The 23,623-nt window shown below is 45.6% G+C and overlaps 1 protein-coding gene across 3 annotated transcripts; it reads right to left on the bottom strand.

The window, feature by feature from the left end:
* Positions 1-1,824: 1,824 nt before the first annotated feature.
* Positions 1,825-23,351, bottom strand: csnk1g1 (casein kinase 1, gamma 1). Of its 3 annotated transcripts, none has more exons than XM_027012169.2 (13): positions 23,187-23,351; positions 19,483-19,829; positions 18,082-18,122; positions 17,216-17,285; positions 9,926-10,077; positions 8,790-9,024; positions 8,533-8,618; positions 8,363-8,447; positions 8,052-8,200; positions 7,808-7,915; positions 6,467-6,574; positions 5,823-5,929; positions 1,825-3,660 (listed from the first exon to the last, which is right to left on the bottom strand). In XM_027012169.2, the coding sequence occupies exons 2-13, from the start codon at positions 19,661-19,663 to the stop codon at positions 3,606-3,608; spliced, it is 1,377 nt and encodes a 458-aa protein (XP_026867970.2). In that variant the 5' UTR covers positions 19,664-19,829; positions 23,187-23,351; the 3' UTR covers positions 1,825-3,605. The 3 variants fall into 3 exon arrangements, with proteins under 3 accessions (XP_026867970.2, XP_026867985.2, XP_026867978.2); XM_027012177.2 differs by lacking the exon at positions 1,825-3,660 and adding an exon at positions 4,681-4,866; XM_027012184.2 differs by lacking the exon at positions 6,467-6,574.
* Between the last annotated feature and the right edge of the window lie 272 nt (positions 23,352-23,623).

Raw genomic sequence — 23,623 nt, 5'->3', positions numbered from 1 at the left:
ACTGGTAACGGAAGTGTATTGGGACGATAGGAGTTTAAGGACAGACTTGTCTTCCCACACAAGCCATTTGTCCTTAAGTGAGCACATAGACACGCCTGTCAGCAGCAAACAGCACATGTCTAAAAATACTAAATCCTCACCAAACACTCACATGGAGGCACATAATACGCAATTCAAGAAAATAAATTTAAATAAAAATTGGAGAAAGAAGTCTCTCTTCCACCTTTTCACTACGAGGAGGAAATTCGGCAACTGGATTCCAACAGAGTAAGCAGTTTTCAAGTACTTTTCACAAAATAATTTAGAACCAAAGTGACTGAAGCCACACTGGATGAGTAAGATAAAACTCTATATAATCAAACATCTGAAATATTGCTCACAATGCACAGTAATGTTGCATACACACTGGTTAAGTGGCAGGTTAACTGCACTGCATCTACTGCCCCTCTAAAATGGTGGTCAGCATCTTTCATCGCATACAGGGATGCCTTTCTGATTTCAACCAGCATCTCAGCACAAGAGGATTTTACACATCAACCATCATACTTCAACCCCAAAAAAACAGACTAAAAAACAAAATCAAACAAACATTCTCCTCCCACATACTTGGAAATGCAGGGACCTGCTAAATGAACGGAGTGAACATTCACCACAGGACATCTAACCAACGAAGCCCAGAAAAAACAGGCGATGGAGGGGGGCAGTCATATATATCACCACCACTAGTCCTTCAGTGCCAAAAATGTCTGTCAAAGTCTGAATTTGATCCATCAAGTCCATCTGATCATTGTCTATTTGGATAATTCCTAAGTCACAATTCCCTTGTAATCCTGGCCCTCGGTTTTTCCAGCAGGTTATTCACTGCTGCACTAAACCAAAATAAATACAGTGCACTCACCAATATCAACAGCATGGAGTTCTCCACACACCCTTCTCTGCCATTCATCATGTGATCTAACCTAAGAGATGGCTGTAGGGTGATGAAAATACAAAGATTTTATAACAGTACAGGCAAGAAACAATCAAGGTAAACAGTGGGTTAATGAAAATGTAGTGCAGTCAAACTCCCATGATCCCTCTCTCTCCCCATTCCCAACATCTGTATGGCCAGGTGAACACGGAGAAAAAAAAAAAAAAAAGTTATACATTTCTTACACGTTCAACACACAACTATTTTACATTAAAAGAATCACAAAGATGTGATTATGTTGTGGATGGGTGAGCCTTGCAGAAGGGAGAGAGAAAAACAAAAAACAACAACAAAAAATATCACCAAAAGCCACATCACCAAATGGATTAAAAATTCCAGGGGGGGGGGGGGGGGGGGGGGGGGGAACTACCTTCCGGAGGGCCACACACCGTTTTTGCACCGTCATAAGACAATTATCATGACCTTAATGAGTTAAATCAGGTGTGTTAATACAGGTGGTAGGGTGAGGACGCTAAACTCTGCAGTGATAAAGATTTCTAGTGCTGGCCGCCCAAATCTAATCCCAATTCTGATGGAACTTTTGAGCTCCAGGGACTGCCTCATCCTAAAACTCAGAGACCAAGGGCTGTCCTGCTTCAGAGCCTCTCAAGCGCTTTTACAACTAGAAAAAGGACATGATATGAAAAAAGCCATCAGTTTATAGTAGTCAGCAAATATAGAGCTGGACCTGCTTTTTTTTTTTTTTTTTTTTTTGATTAGGTGTGAGAGACCCCCCCAAAAACATTTAAAAAAAAAAAAAAAAAAAAAAAAATCAGCTTAATTTTGACTATGTTTTAGGATTCAAATTCCTCTCCCCTCGTTGTGTTGCTGTAAAGGGGGGGGGGGGGGGGGGGGTCGCCCATCTACCGTGTTAGCAAAAAAGGCAAGCAAGGAGTTCCGTAGTGTCTTGCTGCAGAGTCCTGGGTGCAACCCGCCAGGGCCCTGTGGTGTAGTGTCAGTTAAGGCATCGGGCCGAGACGTTTCGCAGTGGCAGTTTGAGCGTCTGTCTTGACAACGGTGCTCGAGTTACCAGCAGTCTGCACATGCTCCAAAGTTCCCCTCTCAAAGATTCAGAGCAGAGTTCAGAGTGGGGCACACAAATTGGAAGCACTCACTTAGACTGCTACGAGCCAAGCGAAGACCTCCTCAACAGCCATTTCTACATGTTACGAATTATTTTCAGAGCATACTCCCCATCAACCGTCACACCTATATGATTCTCTGTTCATACATTTAACAAGCACATACTTCAGAGACAAAAAAAACAAACAAAAAAACAAAAACCCAAAAAATAAAAACAAAACCACAATCTGTGACTGATTGCAAAAGAGCCGCCCTGGCACATTAAACAGTTACAATAATTTCCAATGATATGGCATTATAATAACAATAGTAATCAATTTTTTAATTAATTTTTTTTTAACACATTCAAGCCAGGTGATGGGTCATACAAACCAGATGAGTCTGAGGAGTGTGTTTCTGATATAAAGAGAACCACAGAGCACAGCAGAGTTGGTGTGTCTGACTGGCAAGTTCAGCTCAGAATCCCAGCTAATAGAAAAGACCAGTTTCATGTGAAAAAGCGCTACGATGTCACGAGAGGAGAAAGCAGCATGATTGGCTGGTATGGCGTAGTGGGTGGAGTGCTTTAGAACAAGCAGCTTAAATACCATTCACTAGAGTCTCGGGCATGTGACACCAGGATGGGGGCTCAAGCCGTCTCGCGCGCTCCCCCCTAGAATGCAGCGAGGCCGCACATCGCCACAAGGGTCAAAGGCCATGAAGACAAAGATACCAGTGCAGCCGCTATTATCACTTCACACATGGCTGCTTACTTAACACATTTACAGTGGCCACACAGGAAGGCGTGTTAGCATTGTTAAGACAGTTAGCTACCTCCCACCGCCCGTTTAAGATGTTTGTGTGGACGCAATCCAATAAATAGACAAAAGGAACTCTGTTAGCAATATTCTAAGGCTTCGACCACACAATCAGGAGGAGCAGAAATTGTGGTAAAAACGATCAGATGCGAAACAAAGGGGCGGGATGAAGGAAAGGCCGGTTGCTAACAACACCCGGCATCGCATGGTGGGAGAGCAGGCAGCACATGAGCCTGGGTTAAAGGTGGGGGGGGTCAGGGTTTGGGAGAGCAGAGAAGGTTTAGTATGTGAACTCCAACGTGGATGAAGCTCCTCTGAATGAGATGCTCCCTCCAGACCATTCCAGAGCTGCTGTGTCTGTGGCCATGTTCACAGAGCCGCCGCCACCCGGCACGGGGGCGGGGGTGGGTGCTATAGAGGGGGAACACGCATGCACGCACACACAAAAAAGAAGAGACAACAAGAAGAAGCATGAAGAATGAAGGAGTGCAATGTTGTTCCAGTGCTTCGAGATCCAAAATGATGGGCATATATCCCAACACAGGGAACCTGTCTGTGAGGCCTGCCATCCACATTACATTCCAGAGAGGGAAGATACGTGCACACGTGCACGTCTCTTCTCTCCTGTAGGCAGAGTTCCCTTGAGGCCATTCACTTCCGAGGGCGTTCTCTTGTCTTCGTTTGGAATAACATTTCTTTATTGAGCGCTCTTAAAACAACCAAAAGGAAAGGGCTGGCTGGAGGGGGCCGCGTCATCATTTGTGCCGAGGGGTGTTCTTCTTCCTCTTCCTCTTGAAGAAGCAACAGCACCTGCGGACACAGACTCGTTACCATACCAGCCCACCAGGCAGCCTCCCACCAATCAGAACTAAGCAATAAGGAAGAGGTCAATTAAGCATCTCTTGCTGGTTGCCTGAGCCATCAGTATGTACAGTAGCCAGCTTTAATCCATAAGAATTACCATAACTCACAACTCTTCTGACCGGTAGATTAAAAGAAGTACTTTGTTAGATGGAGAAAATGCCATATTACGCTAACATACAGCCGGCTGTGTGAGAGCGCTCACTAACGTGTTAAAGTTTGTCTGTGTCTGTGCATGTCAAGTATGGAAAATAAGCAATTAAAATATCCACAACTAAATACACATGTAAAAAATTCACTCACACACACACGCACACACGCTTCCACTTTGTGTAATTAAAAGTTGGAGTTCAGACATGAACAGCACGACAGGACAAAGCCATGGGAGCGACTGGGGGTGCATGCAGAGGAAAGAGAACAGCTCCAGACTGACACAGAGAAAAGTGATACACTTCACTACTGCCGGTTCTGAGATGAAGTTTCCGTGTCTCTACAAAGCCAGTCAGTTTCGAGGTCAGCCATTAATAGGCACTGACTAGAAGCTCTATGGTATTTAGGGAGACAGAAATGCAGTTTTCCTCTCAAAATCTGGAGTCCTCCACATCCACACTGCAGCATTAGCACTTTGGAAAACGCAGAAGCGGGTCAGCGCTCAAAAGTTTCTCGAAAACGTGACGTCGGCCGAAAAACCTCAAATTTCATTCGTATTGGCCCTTGCCACCTCAGCATGTGACGCAGGGGGGAGAGCGCTCCCTGTCTCACGCGGAGACTAGCAGCATGCAGTAAGGAGGGGGCTTCACTGGGAACGCCCTGCGACTGCCGCAGGCCCTGCGCCTTCCTGTAAGCTAGGCCTACATGCTCACAGTCTAGGCTGGTCCGCTCCCCTTGCGGGTTTTTTTTTTTTTTTTTTTTTGATGCGGTCTGGAGAGAGGGACTCACCACAGGTTGAGCATTTTCACGCAGCTACGGAAGGGTGTGAAGAGAGAAAAGACAGAGAGATTATTACACAGCGGTGAGACGATGAGACAAACCTCATGCCAGCCACATAAGAGGAACAGGAAGAGACACACAGTGGACAGAGGGAGAGAGGGAGAGACGCACTCAGGGTAGAGTTCGGATATCTATCCAAGTGTATCGGTTATGATCAGTGTTCCACTGAAAGAGAGGGAACAAAGTACATATGATGACTCAAATGCGGGGAACTCGTTAATTTTGACTGTCAGAGGGAGGGAGTTTAGTTTGTAGCTTCATGTCTAAAGAACATAACTAGTGTAAAGAAAATAAATATATAAATCAAGGAAGGCGAGATACAGCTGGGGGACAGAAGGTGCGATAGACAGAAAATGAAGATCCAGTCAATGGATGAGAAAGAAAGAAAGAAAGAAAGAAAGAAAGAAGGGATCAGAGAGGATGGGTTACAGAAAATATTCCTAATGAGATTCGATGCTGTGTGATTACCATGGAAACCCTGGCGTGTTTATTTCAGCCTTTTAATTGGACCCAGCCTGTAACGTTGCTTACTTTCAAGTCTGCGCATCAGTAATCAAAAGATAGGTAGCTATTCAAGATATCAAAGCACTGATAAAACAGATCAAGTATCCTTAATCACAGGAAATGAGCACGCGCGCACACAGCTAAACAGAGACCGATTCAAGGGTGTGTTGGATGACACTGATGCATTTTTGCAGAATAAATGCATCATCTAGGTGCATGCATATCTGAATTTGAACTTCATTTCCCATAAGCCCACATTAAGAGGCACCCTGCTACCCACTCATTTTCTGCTGTTAAAAAAAAACAAAAACCCAAAACAAACAAACAAAAAAACCAACAACAACAACAACAACAACAACAACACTGCACACACTTGGCATACATGGAAGCTACAATTCCCCACCCATGCCTACTGACCAGCTGGTCTACTGAGATATACCGTGTCAGGCTCCAAAACTGACCATGCAAGAACAGCTACAACACACACCTCAGGCACCCTGGAGCCCAAGAGGATCAAGAATAAATAAATAAATAGATAGAAACCCGCACTCGGTAGGAGCACTGTCAAAACCAGTAATGCAGTGTCACAATCCGAAGGCAAGTGTGAGCACACGTACTTAGCCTCGTCCACCACCTCCACCTCGGCCTGCACTGTGATGGGCGCGTTGGAGTGGCCTGCCAGCGGGTCTTCTGCGTTCAGCTCCCCATTCGTCGAACTTACCACCTGTGGCACAAGAGTCAAAATGTCTAAACCTTCACAGTACCAACCAACTCGCATGTTGTTAATGGCACGCAGTACTATGGCCTGTAGAGGCAGAACCTGCTCTCCTATTTAAACAAACTACACGAGCAGCAGACATGACCACAGCCCGGACTGTGTTCATTGGCTGATTGGTACGTTCTTCTGTTCCTGTGTCTCTCGGGCTCTGCAAGTCGGCTCCGCTGTCCACTTCCTGGAGTTAAGACGGCTACTTTGTGCCCCCCGAGAGGCAGGCTCCTAGAAATGCTTCGTCTAGCTACATGGACCTCCAGTTGTCATGCCCCCCTTCCTGTGTCCCATATGGAGGAAGAGTCTCATTACGAGGGTGCGTGACCTCTATGGCACCTCTGGCACCTCCGGCTTTGAGGGAGGAGGAAGGTTTTCCTGATATAAGAAGCATGTCAGTGACGACGGTCAATCCGTGAGCGTACACAGGGGAGTGGGGTGGGGGTTGGGATTGGGGTGGAGAGGGTGGGGGAGGGGTGAGCGGTGGAGAAGTACCTGCACTGAGCCCCCGTGCCTGTCCGATGCCAGGTGGGAGGTCAGGTAGGAGTTTGCCTGGCGGTTGGGCTGCACCTCCCATGCTCCTCTGCGGTCGGAAGCGGCCGTCTGCCCGGGCGGGGAAGGGTGCAGGATGGTGGGGAGGAGAGGTGAGTGTGTGTGAGCGGGTGGCATGAGGCCAGGTGGCATGCAGAGTGGCGCGGGAACCAAAAACAAAAAAACAAAAGAGCCAAAGCAAAGCCAGGAATCAGCATTAGTGACAGAGCATCTGTCCAGGAAAACCTACAGACCAAAGCCTCCTACACACATACACAATAAAACAGGATCTCCCCCACTTGATTGAGACATTCAGTAAGGGTGCATACTACTGACAGATATGGACAGGTTAATTGACTGGATATTTTTGTTACAATTGAATATGAGCTTCAGGCTTGTGTGACATTTCGATGAAAAGTCTGATAAATTAACACATTTAGAATCCAGTGATAAGGAGCGTGTGCACAAAGGTGTGGCATTCATGGGCCAGGGTAGGAGTTCAGACACAGTCTATAAAGATGATCCCTTTGGTTATGACTCATGAGTGCGACAGAACGGTCCTCAGCTGGAGTCATTTGCACAATCTATTGCAGTCAAGCCGTGAAGAGCATTTCCAGTCAGGGACACATCACCGACTCTCCCATAGTAACTGTGGCGGCCTTTGAGGGGATCTAAATACCTCAAAGTCTATCTGCCCTGTCCCCCACCCCAAAGCCTGCCAAAAATCCAACACTTGGAACAGTGTCCCTTTTGGGAACTAAAACTGAAATATGGTCTCTCGCAAATGCATGTGTAAAGGTGCTTTGTACTTGAAAAAGTAAAAAAATAGGAAAAATATGACCATCCTATGTGCTGCGTTAGCATGGCACGCTGCCACTCGAATCTGCATGCTGCCGAGTAGAGCGTTGAGCGGAGGGCAGCGCTAGAGGCCCACGCGCCGATTCTACCCTCTCCGTCAGGGTTTCTCAGCCTCGTTCCTGGAGCGGCCCTCCCAACGCCGCACAGCTGAGCGATTTCCACGCTCCAACGTGGTCACTTTCAACTCGCGTTGGGCTTGGAGTCGAGTGAGCTTTTTCTGGAGGAGAGCTAAGGCTCAAAGATGAAGTACAGGGACCTCCAGGAACAGATTCTGGAAACACTGCTGTAAATTACCTCCGGTCAACGCGGAGCCAACAGAAGATTCTGCCGTGCCTGGCTGATCTGATTACTTTTTGGTTGAGGGTAAAGCATCAGGGTAGAAGGCGAATCAAAGCAGTAGAGACTGACCTCATCCCTACACAGCATGGGGGGCCAGGGGGCTCTTACCTGGTTCCGCAGGGGCTGGTGCTGGGAGGGCCTGTCCCTGTGCGTGTGGCTCTCGCGGGTCACAGCCGACGCGCCGGAGTCCACGTGTACCGACCCGACAGGCGTGGGCTTAGCGTGCAATGCAAGGAAACAAAGAGAAGAGTTTGAATCCCCAAAACATGACTCGTTTATCTGGTGTCAATAAACGTGACCGCTAGGATGTGGCCCATCAAGGATTAAAAAAAAAAAAAAAAAGGTGACTCACAATTTGCCTGCCGACCCAGTCGTAGGTGTAGTCGAAAGTGTATCCTTTGCGCTCGAACAGCTCAGTGAACAAATTCCTCAAGTACTCGTAGTCTGGCTTTTCAAAGAAATCCAACCGCCGCACGTAGCGTAGGTAAGTAGCCAGCTCCTCTGAAGTAGCAGGTTAAAGGGCCACATTAATACAAAGAACAACTACTACACAGCAGGCTTGAGCATCATCACATACGACAGAAGTAAACATAACGACAGTAAAGGTCCATGAATAAACATGGTGCCTCATGTACGTAGACCACCCCCCTCCAAATAATCTACCTGGAAAGTTCTCACAGAGAACTTCGATAGGAGTGTTCCTTTTGGTATCCCCAATTTTCTGATACCGTTCTTTTAACGTGTCCGCCTGCAAAGGGAAACAGCAGCTTAGGCATGCTCGGAGGAACGAGCGTTTGGATTCTGTGATTCAGGATTTGGCTCGGCCGCCATACCTTTAGTCCCTGCCAGGGGAGACTGCCTCGCAGGAAATACATGAACATGTGCCCTAATGCTTCCAGGTCGTCCCGCCGACTTTGCTCTGCAACAAATGGGCAAGAACAGACCTTGTACAGCTCATCCATGAGAACAGCCTGAATAAATAAAGCCTTTTCCCACTAGACCTCATAAGGAGCCAAACGATTTTCCTTACTGACAGACGTTGACCAAAACCAAGCAGGAAACACAGAGACGGTGGCGACAGTGATCTTACCTTTCCCCAGGTGTGTGTTGATGGACATGTATCTGGCCGTGCCAGTGAGACTCTTGTGCTCCCGGTAAGGAATGTGTTTTTTGGTTTCAGGGTCAATGTATTCTTTGGCCAAGCCAAAGTCGATGATGTGAATGATGTGCTCCTTCTTGTTCCCTTGCCGACCAATGAGGAAGTTCTCTGGCTTCACATCCCTGTAGATGAGGTTCTTGGAATGCACGTACTCCATGCGGGAGATCTGTGGAAAAGTGGCGTAGGGTGTGATCAACATACGATCGTGGAGCAGTCACCACATTAAAATATACATACACTTTTGTAAAGCTGTTTTGTGACAATGTGTGTCTTGTAAAATGGTGCTATACAAGTAAACTTGGACTGAATTCAAACATGGGAAGCTACTGTGGACTGCATGTGGGAACAGGAGAGGGCATCAGGGGTGTGCTGCTGCTTCCAGGACGCTGTTTGGCAGGACGTCATTTATGGTAACAAGCAAACAGTACACCGTCAACCCTTGAGAATGGGCCAGTGCACATACATGCGGCACTCCATATTAGTGGAGTGAAAACTACTAACAAAACAGGCATCCAAATGGTGGCTTGAGTTTTTTGTATTTTTAAAAACAATCTTTTTTTTTTTCTTTTTTTTTGGCTGGGGTGGGGGTGAATAAATCCATAAAATATTTTAAAAAAAAAATCATTATCATCGTTATCATTATTGTTTGTTGTTTTTTTACATATGGCCAGCCAAGCTACAGGTGCCCAAGGCTATATAATTTCCCCTCTGATTGTTCTGAGACAGTCACATCCCTGAAACCAGGCCAGGTAATGCAAGGCACAACAGCCAAGTTGGCAGGCTGAGTGAATAATTACAGCCTCCTCTATGTAATCAAAAACAATGTAACGTTGGGAAGCCACCTGACCAACACTGCAAGCTGCTATGGTATGCTATTTTGTTAGACAACAACTGCACGGCAGATTACATGTGCCAATTCCGGCTGTATTTGGGTTGGTCTTTTTTTTCGGAAAGCACAGTAATAACAGTGTTTAGAGGCACCGCCACAAAGCTATGACTTAAAACACGCAGATTACTGTGTCTTCTAGTCTTCCACGGAGAGAGCATGCTGAAGAGAGTCCACTCACCAGCTGTATGGCTATCATTAAGACCGTCTTGAGGGAGAAGGTGCGGTCGCACAGGTCAAACAGGTCCTCCAGGCTGGGGCCCAGCAGCTCCAGGACCATGGCATTGAATTTCCCACACGGCCCGAAATAGTACACCTGTGGAAGTCCCTCCGCTGCAGCCGTGTAGCGGAACAAGACAGGGCTGCGTTAATTACACACAGAGGCCTGCAGGTCCGTCTGAATGACACAAGCAATTAGGAACTAAATGGATTAGGAATTTATTTTTTTTGGAATGTTAAAGAAAACTGTACAGCATCAAAGGTTACTTTGAAATCGTATACTAAAAGTAGCATATATATTCTAAAGTGCTTCTTTGTCACAAAAATATATAAATATTATATATAAATAATTTGAGTAAAAAAACAAAAAACAGGTTTCTTTAATGTAAAGTTTCTTTTGGAAAAAAATGTATCATCCAAGTTCTTCCAGTACCATACAGCAGAAATTAGACAATTATTTCTCTCCTATGCAAATAAATATAATGCCATTATATGCACAGAAAAGAAGTGAACTATTAGCCAACAAGTGTGGATTTATACCGCTGCAAAACACCACCACAGCTAATAAAGACTGAACATTTTGATGCATAAAGAACATCATAAAATAAATCTTGCCATGAACACCGTTAATCAGTGTTAATCACTGGCAAAATGAACAGTGCGAGCTTTGAGACAGTGAATTCAGTTTGGACTGACAAGTCTTCAACTTGGGCGCACTCATCCCAGATGGAAAGCAGATGTGACAACATCAACAGCTATGAATGGTTTATTTACCAGCATGTTTCTCAGTCTGCAAAATGCAAAGCTGATTTGATAGGATTAAGATTTGCTGCCCAAGCTGCCCAAGGAGCGATTCATCCTGCCACAGGATGACAGAAGAGTGAGAAAGCACACATGGGGCAGGATCTGATACAGCGCCTGTTGCTCTGTGTGTAGTAATAATCCCACTTCCTTTCTGAATGGATGGGAAAGCAAGCCTCAATAGATCTGCCACGTGAGCGGTGTTCCATACATCCCTGTAGCATGTGAAACAGCCTGTCGGCAAGGCATTGTGGGAGCTTCCAGCTCACATAAATCACCTTCGCACCGGCAGAGGCAGTGAGGCTGAGGTAGGCGGAGCAAACCCACGCAGCACGGGATTGGTGGGTTTTTTTGTTGTTTGTAACACCCCTGAGAATGGAACACATGCTGGCCTGGCGATGACTCATCCATGTTCGAGCTGCACACAACACGCATTGGGCACAGTGATTAACACCTTCACTGGCAGCATTGGTACAAGGAGACCCCAGTACAGGAAGGGGATGGTTAGGGGCAGGCAGTTGCTGAAGGCACAGGCTTGGAAGAGTGCGCCCTTTGTGGAGAAACAGTATGGAACCATTTAAGGGACCCGTACAACGTGTACACATGTTGGAAAAAATTGACTTTGCAGTCTAAGACCTATAATTATGTGTATTTGGATAAGCGCCTAATTGCAATAAAAATGTTAAAATAAGGGGTGATTAGGAACAAGGCCCCAAGGCTCCGGGCAGAGTAACGCCCATCAGGCCCACCCAACCCCCGACCACTCCAAACTGAGACACATGAACCCGCAGCCTCTGGTTTAGGTACACTACAAGACACAGCACGCAGCTCAAACCAGCGCACGCACAGACATCCGCACACCTGTGCAGAGAGCCTCAGTTGGTGTAGAAAGCAGCACCAGTGAATCAGTAGCTGAGCTAACGCGCACTCGCTAAAGGTCCCGATGCCAGGGCCACCAGCCAAGAGGAGTAGCAGACTTCAGCACAATACCAGCTACACATTAACCAGGAACAAAAGCCGACTGTCCAGGCCCTGCGGGATGGGCTCTCCTGCTGGAGGAGAAGGCACGACGCAAGCGGGGGATTTTCGTGGGGCTGCGACCCTGTGCTCCGAGCAGTTGGCTCGAACAGGCACACTTGACAAGCCTGGATGTCACGTGACCACCTGGGGGACGATGGAACTCTCCCGGGGGGGGGGATTAAAAAAATAAATAAATAAAATCTCACTGGCTTACATGTAAACTTCCTCAAGTGCGAGTGCTGAACCGTGGTTAGTACAACTCACCTCCTAGCAAACGAACAGCTACGTGAAGAGGTAGGAGCAGCGCCACCCAGAGATGCTTGATAAAATGGACCTTGACTGGCCACTTACTGGACTGCTGATGCCACGCGGATCCAGCCTCATAAATAAACATGGCCACAGTCCCAGAGGACGGGCCAAAGTCAGCGAGGAACAGAAATAAAGCTCTTTCCTTGAAGCACACCGAGACTTTGTAGGACATTGTTAAGTTAACCCCCCTTTCTAGGACATTAAGTTCATTCCCCACCACCCCAGAAGCAACAAAAGCTCACTTTTTGTTTGAAATTGGTCCATATTTTGGAATGGTACAAGACAGGTGTCACTTGAATAACTGCATAACGCATCTGGGCAAAAGCCCTGCAAAGAGATTAGAGACAGGCAGACGGAGGACGGACACGGCTTGCATATGTGCCGGGAGCTGTATTAGGACATTCACCAAGCTGAGCACTCCGGCTGAGAGCAGAGCTGCCGCCTACCCACGGCCCGTCCCTACACTGCGCTACACGCCCACTCCGCCACACACTCAACGGTGAGGCCTGTGCCGTGGAGCAGCTGCCTGCTTTCTCGGGCCGGTGCGACGAGCCCTGAGGCCAAAAGGGGAGGAGAGGTGTCTCGGGATGGGACGGGGTGCACAACATCACCCTCGCTGGCTCATTAGCCCTATGGACATTTCTGCGTCGGCCCAGGGCCGTCGGGGGGCGCCGCTCTGCTTGACGCCCCAGCACACTGTGATAGACGCCGGCCCTCTTTCGCTCTGTTTCCATTTCATTTGTCAGTCCTCCTCTCTTGCTACGGTTTCATACAGCACAGAGAGGGGAGATTCCAACACATGACATTCAGCTTGCCACCTTAAGCGCGGTGTTTATTTTGAGTACAAACACTCCACCTCCCGCAACCTTGCCAACATGCTAATCTCGGCTCCCGCGAATGCGACGGGCAGAATGCGAGAAACATGAGGGAGGGAGGGAGGGCGGGTGCACATGAGAGGGAGGAAAAGATGAACTAATCACTCCATCGCCTTCCCGCGCTGAGTGGGTCCAGGGGAAGATGACTAATCATCAATAACATCCTCTCATCGTTGGCCACCCTCTGAGCTTACATCAGGGCACAGCACATTCCAGTTTACCTTTATGGAATGTTTTCAGTTGGCCCCTTGCAGACTGTTAAAAGCAGAGTCCATTGTTATTCAGGCCAGACATTCTCCCTTTTCCTTTACTCTCCCACAAGACTGGTAAAAGGCCATTTTTTCCCCACCTCCAGCATCGCCGGAGCATGCATCCTTATGCCTTGTCTCCTAAACAGATAGTGATCATCTGAGAGGAGAGTGGAGTAACGTTCCAGTGACAGGGAGAGATGAATAATGCAGCTAAAAATAAAGCCATGTGCTGCGCTCATGCAGGAATTGTGTCTGGGCATGTCAGTAGGGGTAGTCTTCAGTAGAGCCGTTATCGCAGTTAGGCAGCCAATCCCCCAGGTGACTGTTTTAAGAGAATTATGGGAGATTTGGAGTGTTTGAACCATGGTGAAAACTTTAGTTATTTGAAACCTTTTCCCATCTAAGAGCACGTTAAGAAGACATGGAAAGGATGCTCGGGTCTTAAAGGAGAGGGTGACTGGGACCAACAGTTTGAATGAAGCATCCATTTCACCTGCAACTCATGCTATGTAAATAGGTTTCACTACTGTGTAAACATAGCTTTACGTTTGATTTCATGGTACTACTGTACTGTGGCAACCAAACATCTAGTGAAGATGTTAGGCTGTGCGCAACATGGACAATTCAACAACCATAAACACACAAATGGCCCAGAAGAGGCACTCAGATCTAAAAGTGCTGAGTAGAAAGCAGACTAGTGGGCTCCAGCCCGGGTCAAGCCTCACCGCGCCAGCTGGCCTGGCCTGGCTTTCATATCCATTCGTCCCTCCTGTGGCTAACTCGTCCGAGGCCACTTCATACCTATACATAGTGAAAAACAAGCAACTCCCCACCGTCTTGCAGACAGGGATGGTCAGGCTAGGGCCTCGCTCTGCTTTCCCGCCGGATCAGTGGCAGGTAGAGGGATAGGGAGGAGGAAGGCTTCCTTCAAGCTGGATCTCGCACCAGAGCTCAAGCCTTGGGATGGGTCGGAGTGGTCCTCCTGGTCATGAGGATGTCAAGGGTCACATGTCCCTAGGAGGCCACAGGCCTCATAGCAGCGTGCTGCTGCTGTCATTAACAAAGACACTACAACCAAATTACTTTTGTTCGCCATTTCACACAGAAAGCCAAGTTTTTTAAAACTAGGTTTTATTCCTGTCTTCATGACCATCAGAGGTGTTATGCAAGAAAAGAATATACATGTGTAATGTGCTCACACCGGCCTTTAGAAGCTGCTAATGAGGCAGAACTGTGTCCTATAATGTCATCAGACTAGGGAAGGCCAATATGTTATTGTCAAACTGCATCATAATGTGATACCTTTTTAGAGGTGTATCATATTAACGCCAATACTTCTAGAACACAGACTATCTGCAAGTGTCTTAAATAAATATTTAAGAAGTTAGCTGGAGGGGTTGCTAGCTCATCATGCGATTCATATTTTTTTAACCAATTGTTTGATTTGTTTTCCTACTTCAGCCAAAACAATATGGCTCAACTAGGCTTCAAGTTATGTTTTTCCTGTTGCAACCTGTCAGCAAAGCTTGGAAAAATTAAATACTGTGATATGTTTTGTGTCATGACATTCTTGTCATATCACCTAACTCTATTCAGACATGGAAATTCAACTAGACCTGGATGTCTGGCGTGTGCTTCTATCTACAAAGAGATGATGGGCTCTGTGACGTGCCTCCTAGATCATATCAGCAAGAGCGCATTAACCATGAAATGTGAGGAGCACACTAGCTCAGCTGTTTGTGGACATGTAGGTGTTCTGTGGTGCCTGGCTTACCATTAAGTGTCACAGTAAAGCTGGTGGGAATGCGAACTGCAAGCACATTTGCAAATGTTTTAGTCAGCATCTGAGCACATCACCTGCATTGTTGCAGAAATGTCCAAAGATATAATTCTTGCATTCGGTAAAAAAAAGTTTTAAAAAAGTAAAGAAAAAAAACAAAAAAAAAAAACCTTTGCTCTTATTTGGCTCCCTAACCTTCTTCCCATGACCTACCAAGGACGAGCTAGGGAGTCAGCGGTTAGTGGCCTCCTGCCTGGCTTTACTAGCGCGTTCTGAGTTTTTGGGTGGTGTTCCCCCCTCTACGACCTTTCCCCCCTCTGTGCTGAGTCTTTGACGTGTCCTGAGGTTATTAGATAACGTGTCGGCAGAGCCCCGCATAAATGACGAGGGTGGCACTAAACGCAGCCAGCACAGATGACCAAGTAGGGCTGTCGCAGGCTTGCGAAAGGGTGAAAATGATACCAGAAGGGGCAATGTATGATTCACATGCAGTTTGGGGCATTGAACTGACAGAGACCCACTGAACTCATCAACAAAAAAAAAAGCAGTCTGCAATTTAAACAGACAGAAGACATGACTCAAGCACGGGTTTATTTAATGAAATTTGGTTCAAGCATTAATTGTACTGAAAGCCCCAGTGGGCAATAGCTGTAAACCTGGGGATAGTTTTCAGCCCTGCCACAACAAAGGGTCTTGAATATCAAGACCCAGCAAACATCCCCCGCTGAGTGGACTCCTTTCTAGATCGTCCTTGATAGCGGCCCTAAGAGCACCAAGAGGGCATCATGGAAACGCTCTTGGCCAGAATGCCATCTTCCCTGCAGTGCTGATTCATCTCCGACACAGGAACTGTGTAAAAAGCTGGCCTTAGCACAGCCACTCAATAACAAGAGACACGTACACAGCAACACTGCGGCCCGAGACTGAAATAGACCGGAGTCACGTCGAGATATTATATTATAAGGAAGGTTCAGAATCAATGTTTTAAGGTTAACAGGCAGCACGTGTGTAGGCCTAATGGCAAGTAGCATTCATACAACAGAACACAATGCTGCACATATTGGCAGCGTGTTAAAAGCCAGGTTGACAGACCCTACTACAAACATGCTCTGAATTATTCATGAACGCTGCTCTCCTTGCAACTCCGCGAGCAGAGCAACTCCTCTCCGGTTCAGACACGGCTCTCCACAACGCTGCCCATATGCCTCAGCAAGCATACGGCAGACCATGCTATTTCAGATGAGCTGTGGCTTCACCAAGTTTACTGAAAGCCACTTAAAAGGCAGGCATTACAGTGCCTGGGCAGTACTGCTGACTAAAACCTCCACGGTAGCCTGAAACCACAAGCTCCCTATATCAGGCAGAACACTGGTCCCCATGGGGAAAAGGAAGCTGACAAACTAAACATGTCACTTCCCTCTTCCCTTCCCTGGATGCTTCAAGGCCCATAAAAAGTGCTGGTTTCATCCTCGGCAGCTGTAAGGCACAATAGAATTTGAAATCTGAATCCAGAATGTGCTGAGTAGCGTGTGCACTTCAAAGCGGCTGCAGCATGCTGCCAGCTACCCGCTGGCTCACCATCCTCGCCGAGCGGCAGAAGGATTAGCGGCGTGCCACCGGAGAGATGTGCCGTGTCACGATGCCCGGGAAGCTTCCCGGGTTTACCACGCCGGATCCCAGAGGAAACAAAAGGCACGCTCGTCATTTGTCTGGCCCCGCAGGGATGACTTTCGCATCGCCCGCATGTCTCATCCCAGCGTCGAGATGCGTGTCTGCACCTGCGTTAGAGCTGACCAGCAATCTATGGGAGGGGCTGATGGCACTGGAGCCTACCCCTCCTCCTATCCTCACAACACATTTATGGCCTGCTGTTCCTAGTGCAGAGCAGAGCACAACTTGCTCAGTGTGTTCACTGGTCTCTGGCATTCAAGACCACACCAATGTCCCACAAGTGCCAGCATTAATCACTACTAACCTTTTATTTTAATTTCAAGTGAACCAACCCATTTAAGAATGCAAGTATAAACACATATCCGGACTATTTCAGTTAAGGGACATGCCAGAGCTCAATGCAATAGTGACCAGTTGTGCAAATTTTACCCATGAAGTAAGAAGGACAACACAAAAGGTGTTTCACTAAATCTGTGAACCAATAAATACTGCAAGGTACACACCATAAAACAAAGATAAGGACATTACAATCATCAAAACCTTACCTGTGCTCCCTAATGTTTTGTAAAACCGGTATTCCAAATGTAGCTGTGGCGCCCTGGATTTCACAGGTTCCTAGAACAGTGAAAATTAAAGGAAAACTATTAGAAGCAAATCATACTGGATACAACCTATTTGTGCACTCAACAATAGACAATCACAATCTAAACATATTCTGCATAAAGAGCCAAGGCAGTCACCCAAGGTCCAGATCCATTCTCAAGAGACCAAGGTCAAGGTTAGCCTACCTATGTCAGGTTTTGAAACAGCTATTGTTTAACTTTAATCCCCTTAGTCTGAAGTCCTAAAAAGTAGTGTGTGCCAACAAATGCTACACTGTTTTTTTGATGATGCACTAGAGGCCAAAGTCTAGGGATCCTGTGCAGTCTGCCTTTCCCAGTCCTTCTGCATATCAGGAGATCCCATTTTGGAAATAAAGCCCCTAGTACCATGCTTTTCTCATTAGATGGCAAAAAACATCACGGACATAGTGTTTATCATTTGGAAGGGAGGTCAACTTGCTGGCAAGCAAGCTGCAGCTTTCATCATTGCTGAATTAGATATTTTTTCCCTTTCATTTAATTCTGCTTCATTCTTCATTTAATTTCACTGATGTCAATGTAAAACAAACTTTAACAGCATTTCTATTTTTGAGGCAAAATGTGACCTTGTACTATAGTAAAATATGTAGAGATGCACTTTGAAGCACTTTGCTTGCACAGCACCTCTGTTTGAAACATCCCAATCCTCTGGAACAGTGTGTACTTCACTACAGTGTTGCAAAAGCCAATATCTTACTAATTATTAAGAAACTATAAACTACACAAGCCTACAGTGAACATGTTGACACAAGAAACTGTAATATACATACCAATTTGATAGCAACATATTCGTTGGTATAGAGGTTCTTTCCTGAAAAGGGGGAAAAAAGGGTCCCAAATAATTACAACAGAAAGCACAATTGTTAACAGCAAGGGTGACTCACAACTAAACCAGTGACAGGCACTCTTCAGGTTCACACTTCAGGACCACTTTGAAGTTTGAACCTCTTAGCGTGACCCCAAAACATTCCGGCTTTAAAACAGACCTGGAAGGAGCAGAGCCGAAGCCAAGGGGGGGAGAGAACAAAAACAAAAACAAACAAACAAACAACACAAACTGATATGAAAATAACACTGCCCTGAGCAGGCTCCCACATGCATTGAAAGCACAGCAGAACAGTGATACATTTCATGCAGGCAGGCACTGGCTGGGATGCCACCATTTTCCAGCCTTGGTAAAGAAACTAGCTTTGTTAAAAGGTCTACTACTCCAGCTGTTCTCTCAGCGCATGTCCGTGTCTGATGGAATGGATCTGTGGACAAATCCCATTCCTTTCTAATGTTTAGGTCAGTGACAATCAACCATTTAAAAAGTAATAAATGTATAACAAATTAACATTCCAAGAAAGCTTCCATTGTTTTCCAGGGAAAACTGCCTTAAACAGATTTGTCTTACTGCTCTATAAATAAATCAGTGGAAAGTTTCTAACAGTGCAGACACACTGTCTAAAATCAAAAACATTAAATGTGTTGGATGTATTAAAACCACTGTATTAGAAGTAAAGTGCCAAACTACAGACCGACAACAAAACAACCATACATATATTATCCTGTCCAGATAACCTTCATTCTCTGCTGGGAGAACTAACCTGTTCTCACTGATACTGTTCTCACAGCACTTTTATAGCACAACACTTTCAGACTGGAGTACTTGTGATTCAGCTGCGATATTTGTCCTCCCAAAAAATGTTCCGCACTAATCTTCCCACAGCAGAAACGACAGTGCTTTAGGGTAAGGGCTCCTTCAGAGGTGGCACACTAGCTCTGAAAGGGAATACACCCATGTCTTCTCTATGGCATCTTGAGTCAATCATAGTTTGCCTCAACACGGTGGCCTACAGCTGCCAAACGGTCTCAAAGTACACTAGAATGAATGAGCTGAATGAACGAAGGATCCTGCACTAATAATAGCCTGCAGCATGCAAGAGATCCTCCCGCTACGGGATGTGTGTAGGAAACCTGCAAGATTTGCAATGAATCATCTCAGTGCTACTATTCAACTGTTCTAAGTGACCATTGTTATTTTGATTTTAATATTAGTCAACACTGCTTCACTCTTACACTTTTCTAGTGAACTTTGTAAGACAGAACTCCAAAAAAAAGATTATGGCGCATCCCCACACAGTGCAGCACTGGCCAGATGGGTACCAAAGCTCACAGATGATATTTACCGAGTTTTAGCTCCCCAAAGTTTCCGCAGCCAATCTTCTTCCCAACACGGAAGTTCGGTCCCACCATGAGGACACCGGACGACGTGGAAGAACTGGAGGGCCGCGAGTGCCGGCTCTGCCCTTGCGCCACTTTACTGCTCCTTGCTGGTCTCTCAGCCTCCTTCTCTCTGGGGTGATCCATGATAGCAGCGCCGTGGACGCCGAGTTCCAGGGAAACCAGGGCCGTGCCCACAGTGCACTGCTCAGGCCGACAGAAAGCTCATGGGACGCCCGTGTGCTGGCACACCACTGCTACTGTGCCCGTCACTGCTGCCAGGTTGAAGAGACACCCTTTGTAGACATCCGCACTGTTTGAAAAAAATGGGCACGGGTTGACTTAGCTATGTACTTTAAAAACAAACAAAGAAATAAATATATCTTTTACTGTCTTTTCCACTCTATAGCCAGGGATTAAGCCTGACAGTATTCTTAACAGTGACCTATGCATGTTCACATGAGGATACGCATTTGATAGAGATTACAAAACACTTCTGCAAGTTGCTCTGGACAAGGGCGTCTGCCAAACGCTGTAAATGTAAATATAAAAGCAAACAAAAGCTACGGCACATGCTTCATGCTGGTGTTCTAGCTAACTTTTTTATACAACCAAGAACAAACAGTGCATTCATGTCCAATTGTCATGGAAAGGGCTTTTACAAGTGGGTCCCTGCAATATTTCCCTGTAAGAATTTGTTCACATTGTTAATGCCTATTGCTTTCCACCAACCCAGGAGAAAAAAATCTGTTAAAAGTATTCAATACTATGTACTTTCATGCAAGATAACTTGTCTCAGAGACTAGGTCTATTCTGCAAGTTTAGAGCTGTAGCGACTTGTTGATGGATAATAAATTCCACCACTTGCACACATCTCTGCATCAGAGCCTCAGTCACTCTGGAAGGCAGGTCTGTGGAGCTCTAGTTGCATAAAGCCCTGACTACATGACTGCAAAACAGCAAGACCCACGAGTGCGGGATGGGGAGAGTGTGGACCCAGAAATAGATTTCTCTACAGGAACAAGTTTCACAAGCAGCCAGTGGAGCAAACACAGCTACTTTCATTCTAATGAGTCCGTCAAGATGGTAATCAAACAGTATTCTTAAAAGCGACAAATTAGTAATAGCACAGAAAAAATAATAATAATAAAAATAAATAAATAAATCAGACGTGACTGCTTCAAGATACATGAAATTCAGAGGCTGATGGGGGGTGGGTAATAAAGTCATAGTATCTTTACCTACCGATTAAGCCCAATTACATGTGTTGGTTTGAGACTTGGACTGGTATAGCATGCTTTAGTTTTCTGTAGGTTAGTCATAGGGTTAGTTTACCTATTAGAAAAAAAGCTAGGGGTTTTCAACAAACGTAATAGAACAATCAAAATCGGCATCATATTTCTAGACTTTAAGTATATGTTGTGATCCTCATTGGAGTGAGATTGATGCTCCACGCCATAGCCATTAAAAGTCTGACCTGCAGTCATTAACCTTTATAGAGAAGATTAGCTCAGGAGGAAGGCAAGCATCAGGGAGGGATTCCTACAGTGACACCACCAGTGAGCAACTACTTCCCTGTGACCCCTTGGTAAGGGAAGAAACCATGGGGGAGGGTGCCAGAACCTAGCCAAGCTCAATAAACTGGGAACGAGAGCGCACAAGGCTGCAAATTTGACACCAATAAGGTTCTTTGCACTATGTAGGTTGGAGTCACATTGTGTAATAATAAAATAATTTAAGCACGTATGGCAGATGATTCAACATTCGGTGCTACAGAAATAAAAAGTGTTTAAAAAAATAATTTAAAAAAAGTATCCATATGGTGTTATTCATCTTGATATCGCAGTGCCAGTGATCACTATCAGAGCACTCACACATCACAAAGAAGTGTAGCTGAAAGCCCCCAAGATTTAACAATGTGTGAGAAAAGCAATCTAGAATGTTAACGTATACAAAGTTGCATATTTGGCCATGTTCCCGAAGTATCTTATCACTATGTGATCATATTTACATTGATCTACATATTTTTATGTAGTCTGGAGAATCTGATGCCTCATTTACTGTCAGACTAAAGGTGCAGTTTATTCCATGACAAGATTCTCAGTCACCATCCACCTGGATTGGTGATTTCCATGGTTGAAAATAAAAAATATGACCCATAATAGGGTACTGATATTCGGTAAACGAGAACAAATTCAAGAAAATAGTTTTAGTATCCTGTTCTCCATGTAAACTTTTCAGTAAATACACATTTTGCTGAATATGCAAAATGTGTGCACAGAAACAGAGTGCACATGTAAGAATACCTTATTCAGATTTCAAGATTTTGCATAAGCTTCACAAATGATGAACATAATGAGAGAAATGCAATGTGATGCGAAGATTTTCTTTTAATGCATACATGTAAATGCCACTCGAACTCATTACAAATAACTGGATTATTTGTGCAATTAGGTTTGTTCAAATGAAATACAGGCGAATAACTACTAAAGTAAAATGAGTCGATTGTGCACATACTCTTCACGAATGGATTTAACTGTTGAGGAGAACAAAATACTAAGAGAAGTTAATAAACAGCCCAAATTGGGCATCTTTATAAGGCCTGTCTTGGAGTTGCTTTGACAACAAACAACTGTAAAGTGCTTTGTCCACGACCCCAAACAAACACTCAACTCACATATGCCTATTAACCATGCAGTTTTCAGATGCCCCTTATGTTTGCAATATGGCTAAACGTAAAATATCACGCACAGATCTGTAAGACTGTGACTTTCAACTTCCCACATGGCAATCATATGTTATAACCTGAGCAGATGGTTGAACCACAGCGAAATGTCAGACTAAATGCATACTGTAAGATTGCTCGTTGGGTAGCATTAACGTAATGAGACGTTTGCGATGCTTACAGACAGGCTTTACAAAAAAAAACTGTCACAACTTCCATTTCCACTACTTAGGTAAACCTTCGTTCCCTTGACAAAACCAAAATCAAGACGCTAGACAATGTGGCCATTACATCAAGCCCTACTGCTGAAAAAGTGGCAATATTGCACATTATACGCCTGTGTCGGTTGTAAAGAGTTGATAAAGTAGCGAGTGAGCTAACGTGAGCCTGCTGTGCGCCCTGCTCTTTAATAACCCCCCGGTGAGGACAAAAGCCCCCTCACGACACTGGAGAGGCAGATTAGACATTCTGTTGCAGGCGAGCAAGGAAGCAGACACACAGTAGCAGGAACGGTTTACCTTTGTGCTCCTTCTACGTGGCCGGTTAACACCAAAACTATGATTCCATTTGTGGCGAAACTTGGCACCTTTAATAGCCCACCTAACCCAACTGGCCGCGTAAAACCGACAATACCTGTCTGCTAACGAGCCAGCTAGCATTAGCGTTAGGAGAGAGTACACTCGACACTCCACGGAACGGCAACGTTACCTGACAGCTTAGCTAGCGCTACGTATATCGACAAGCACGGTTCAGTGGATCGCGAACAACACGGTTTAGACTCATTTAACGACAGCTGGCCGACATGAAACAGGCTCGTCAGACAGCAGCTAACGCTAACCAACCAACGCTAACATTCACTCCATCATTAGCTTGCTAAGCTAACTATGAGGCGTTAGCTAGCGACCCCAATATCCAGTCAAATAGCAACAATCCAAGCCAACTTACTTCCACGGCGCTGAAACAGAGCTGACGAGGTCGTGTGGATGACTGCTTGTTTAGTCGATTGCTTAGGTTTCGGCGCTGGCTGTGTGTGTGTGTATGAAATCCGTAATAAAACCCTGCCTGTTCCCTCCTTGCTAGCCTGCTAGCTAGCTGCCTCCTCTCCTCCTTTCTTTACTGTTCTTCCGAGGACAGTGAACCTGCGCTGAACGAGACGGTCTTTCCGGTCGCGAGCTTTCGTTGGCATTCAAAGTAAAAGTCTGTGATCTTATAAGCTCTGGAAACACGACATTATACGTTTAATGCATTTTCTATATGACCATATAACGGGAAGTAACTGTGGTGTACTGTAGATGTAGAAGTAGTAAAAATGGCTTTACTATAGCTATTTTTCCCCTCTATAATAAGAACTGTTTTGTTTTTTGTTTTTAGTTTTCCAGTTA

The sequence above is a fragment of the Electrophorus electricus genome, chromosome 1 (assembly GCF_013358815.1).
Source record: "Electrophorus electricus isolate fEleEle1 chromosome 1, fEleEle1.pri, whole genome shotgun sequence".
NCBI classification, from domain to species: Eukaryota; Metazoa; Chordata; class Actinopteri; order Gymnotiformes; family Gymnotidae; genus Electrophorus; species Electrophorus electricus.
The sequence above is the reverse complement of the archived record's forward strand: the minus strand, read 5'-3'. Positions and strand labels throughout refer to the sequence as shown.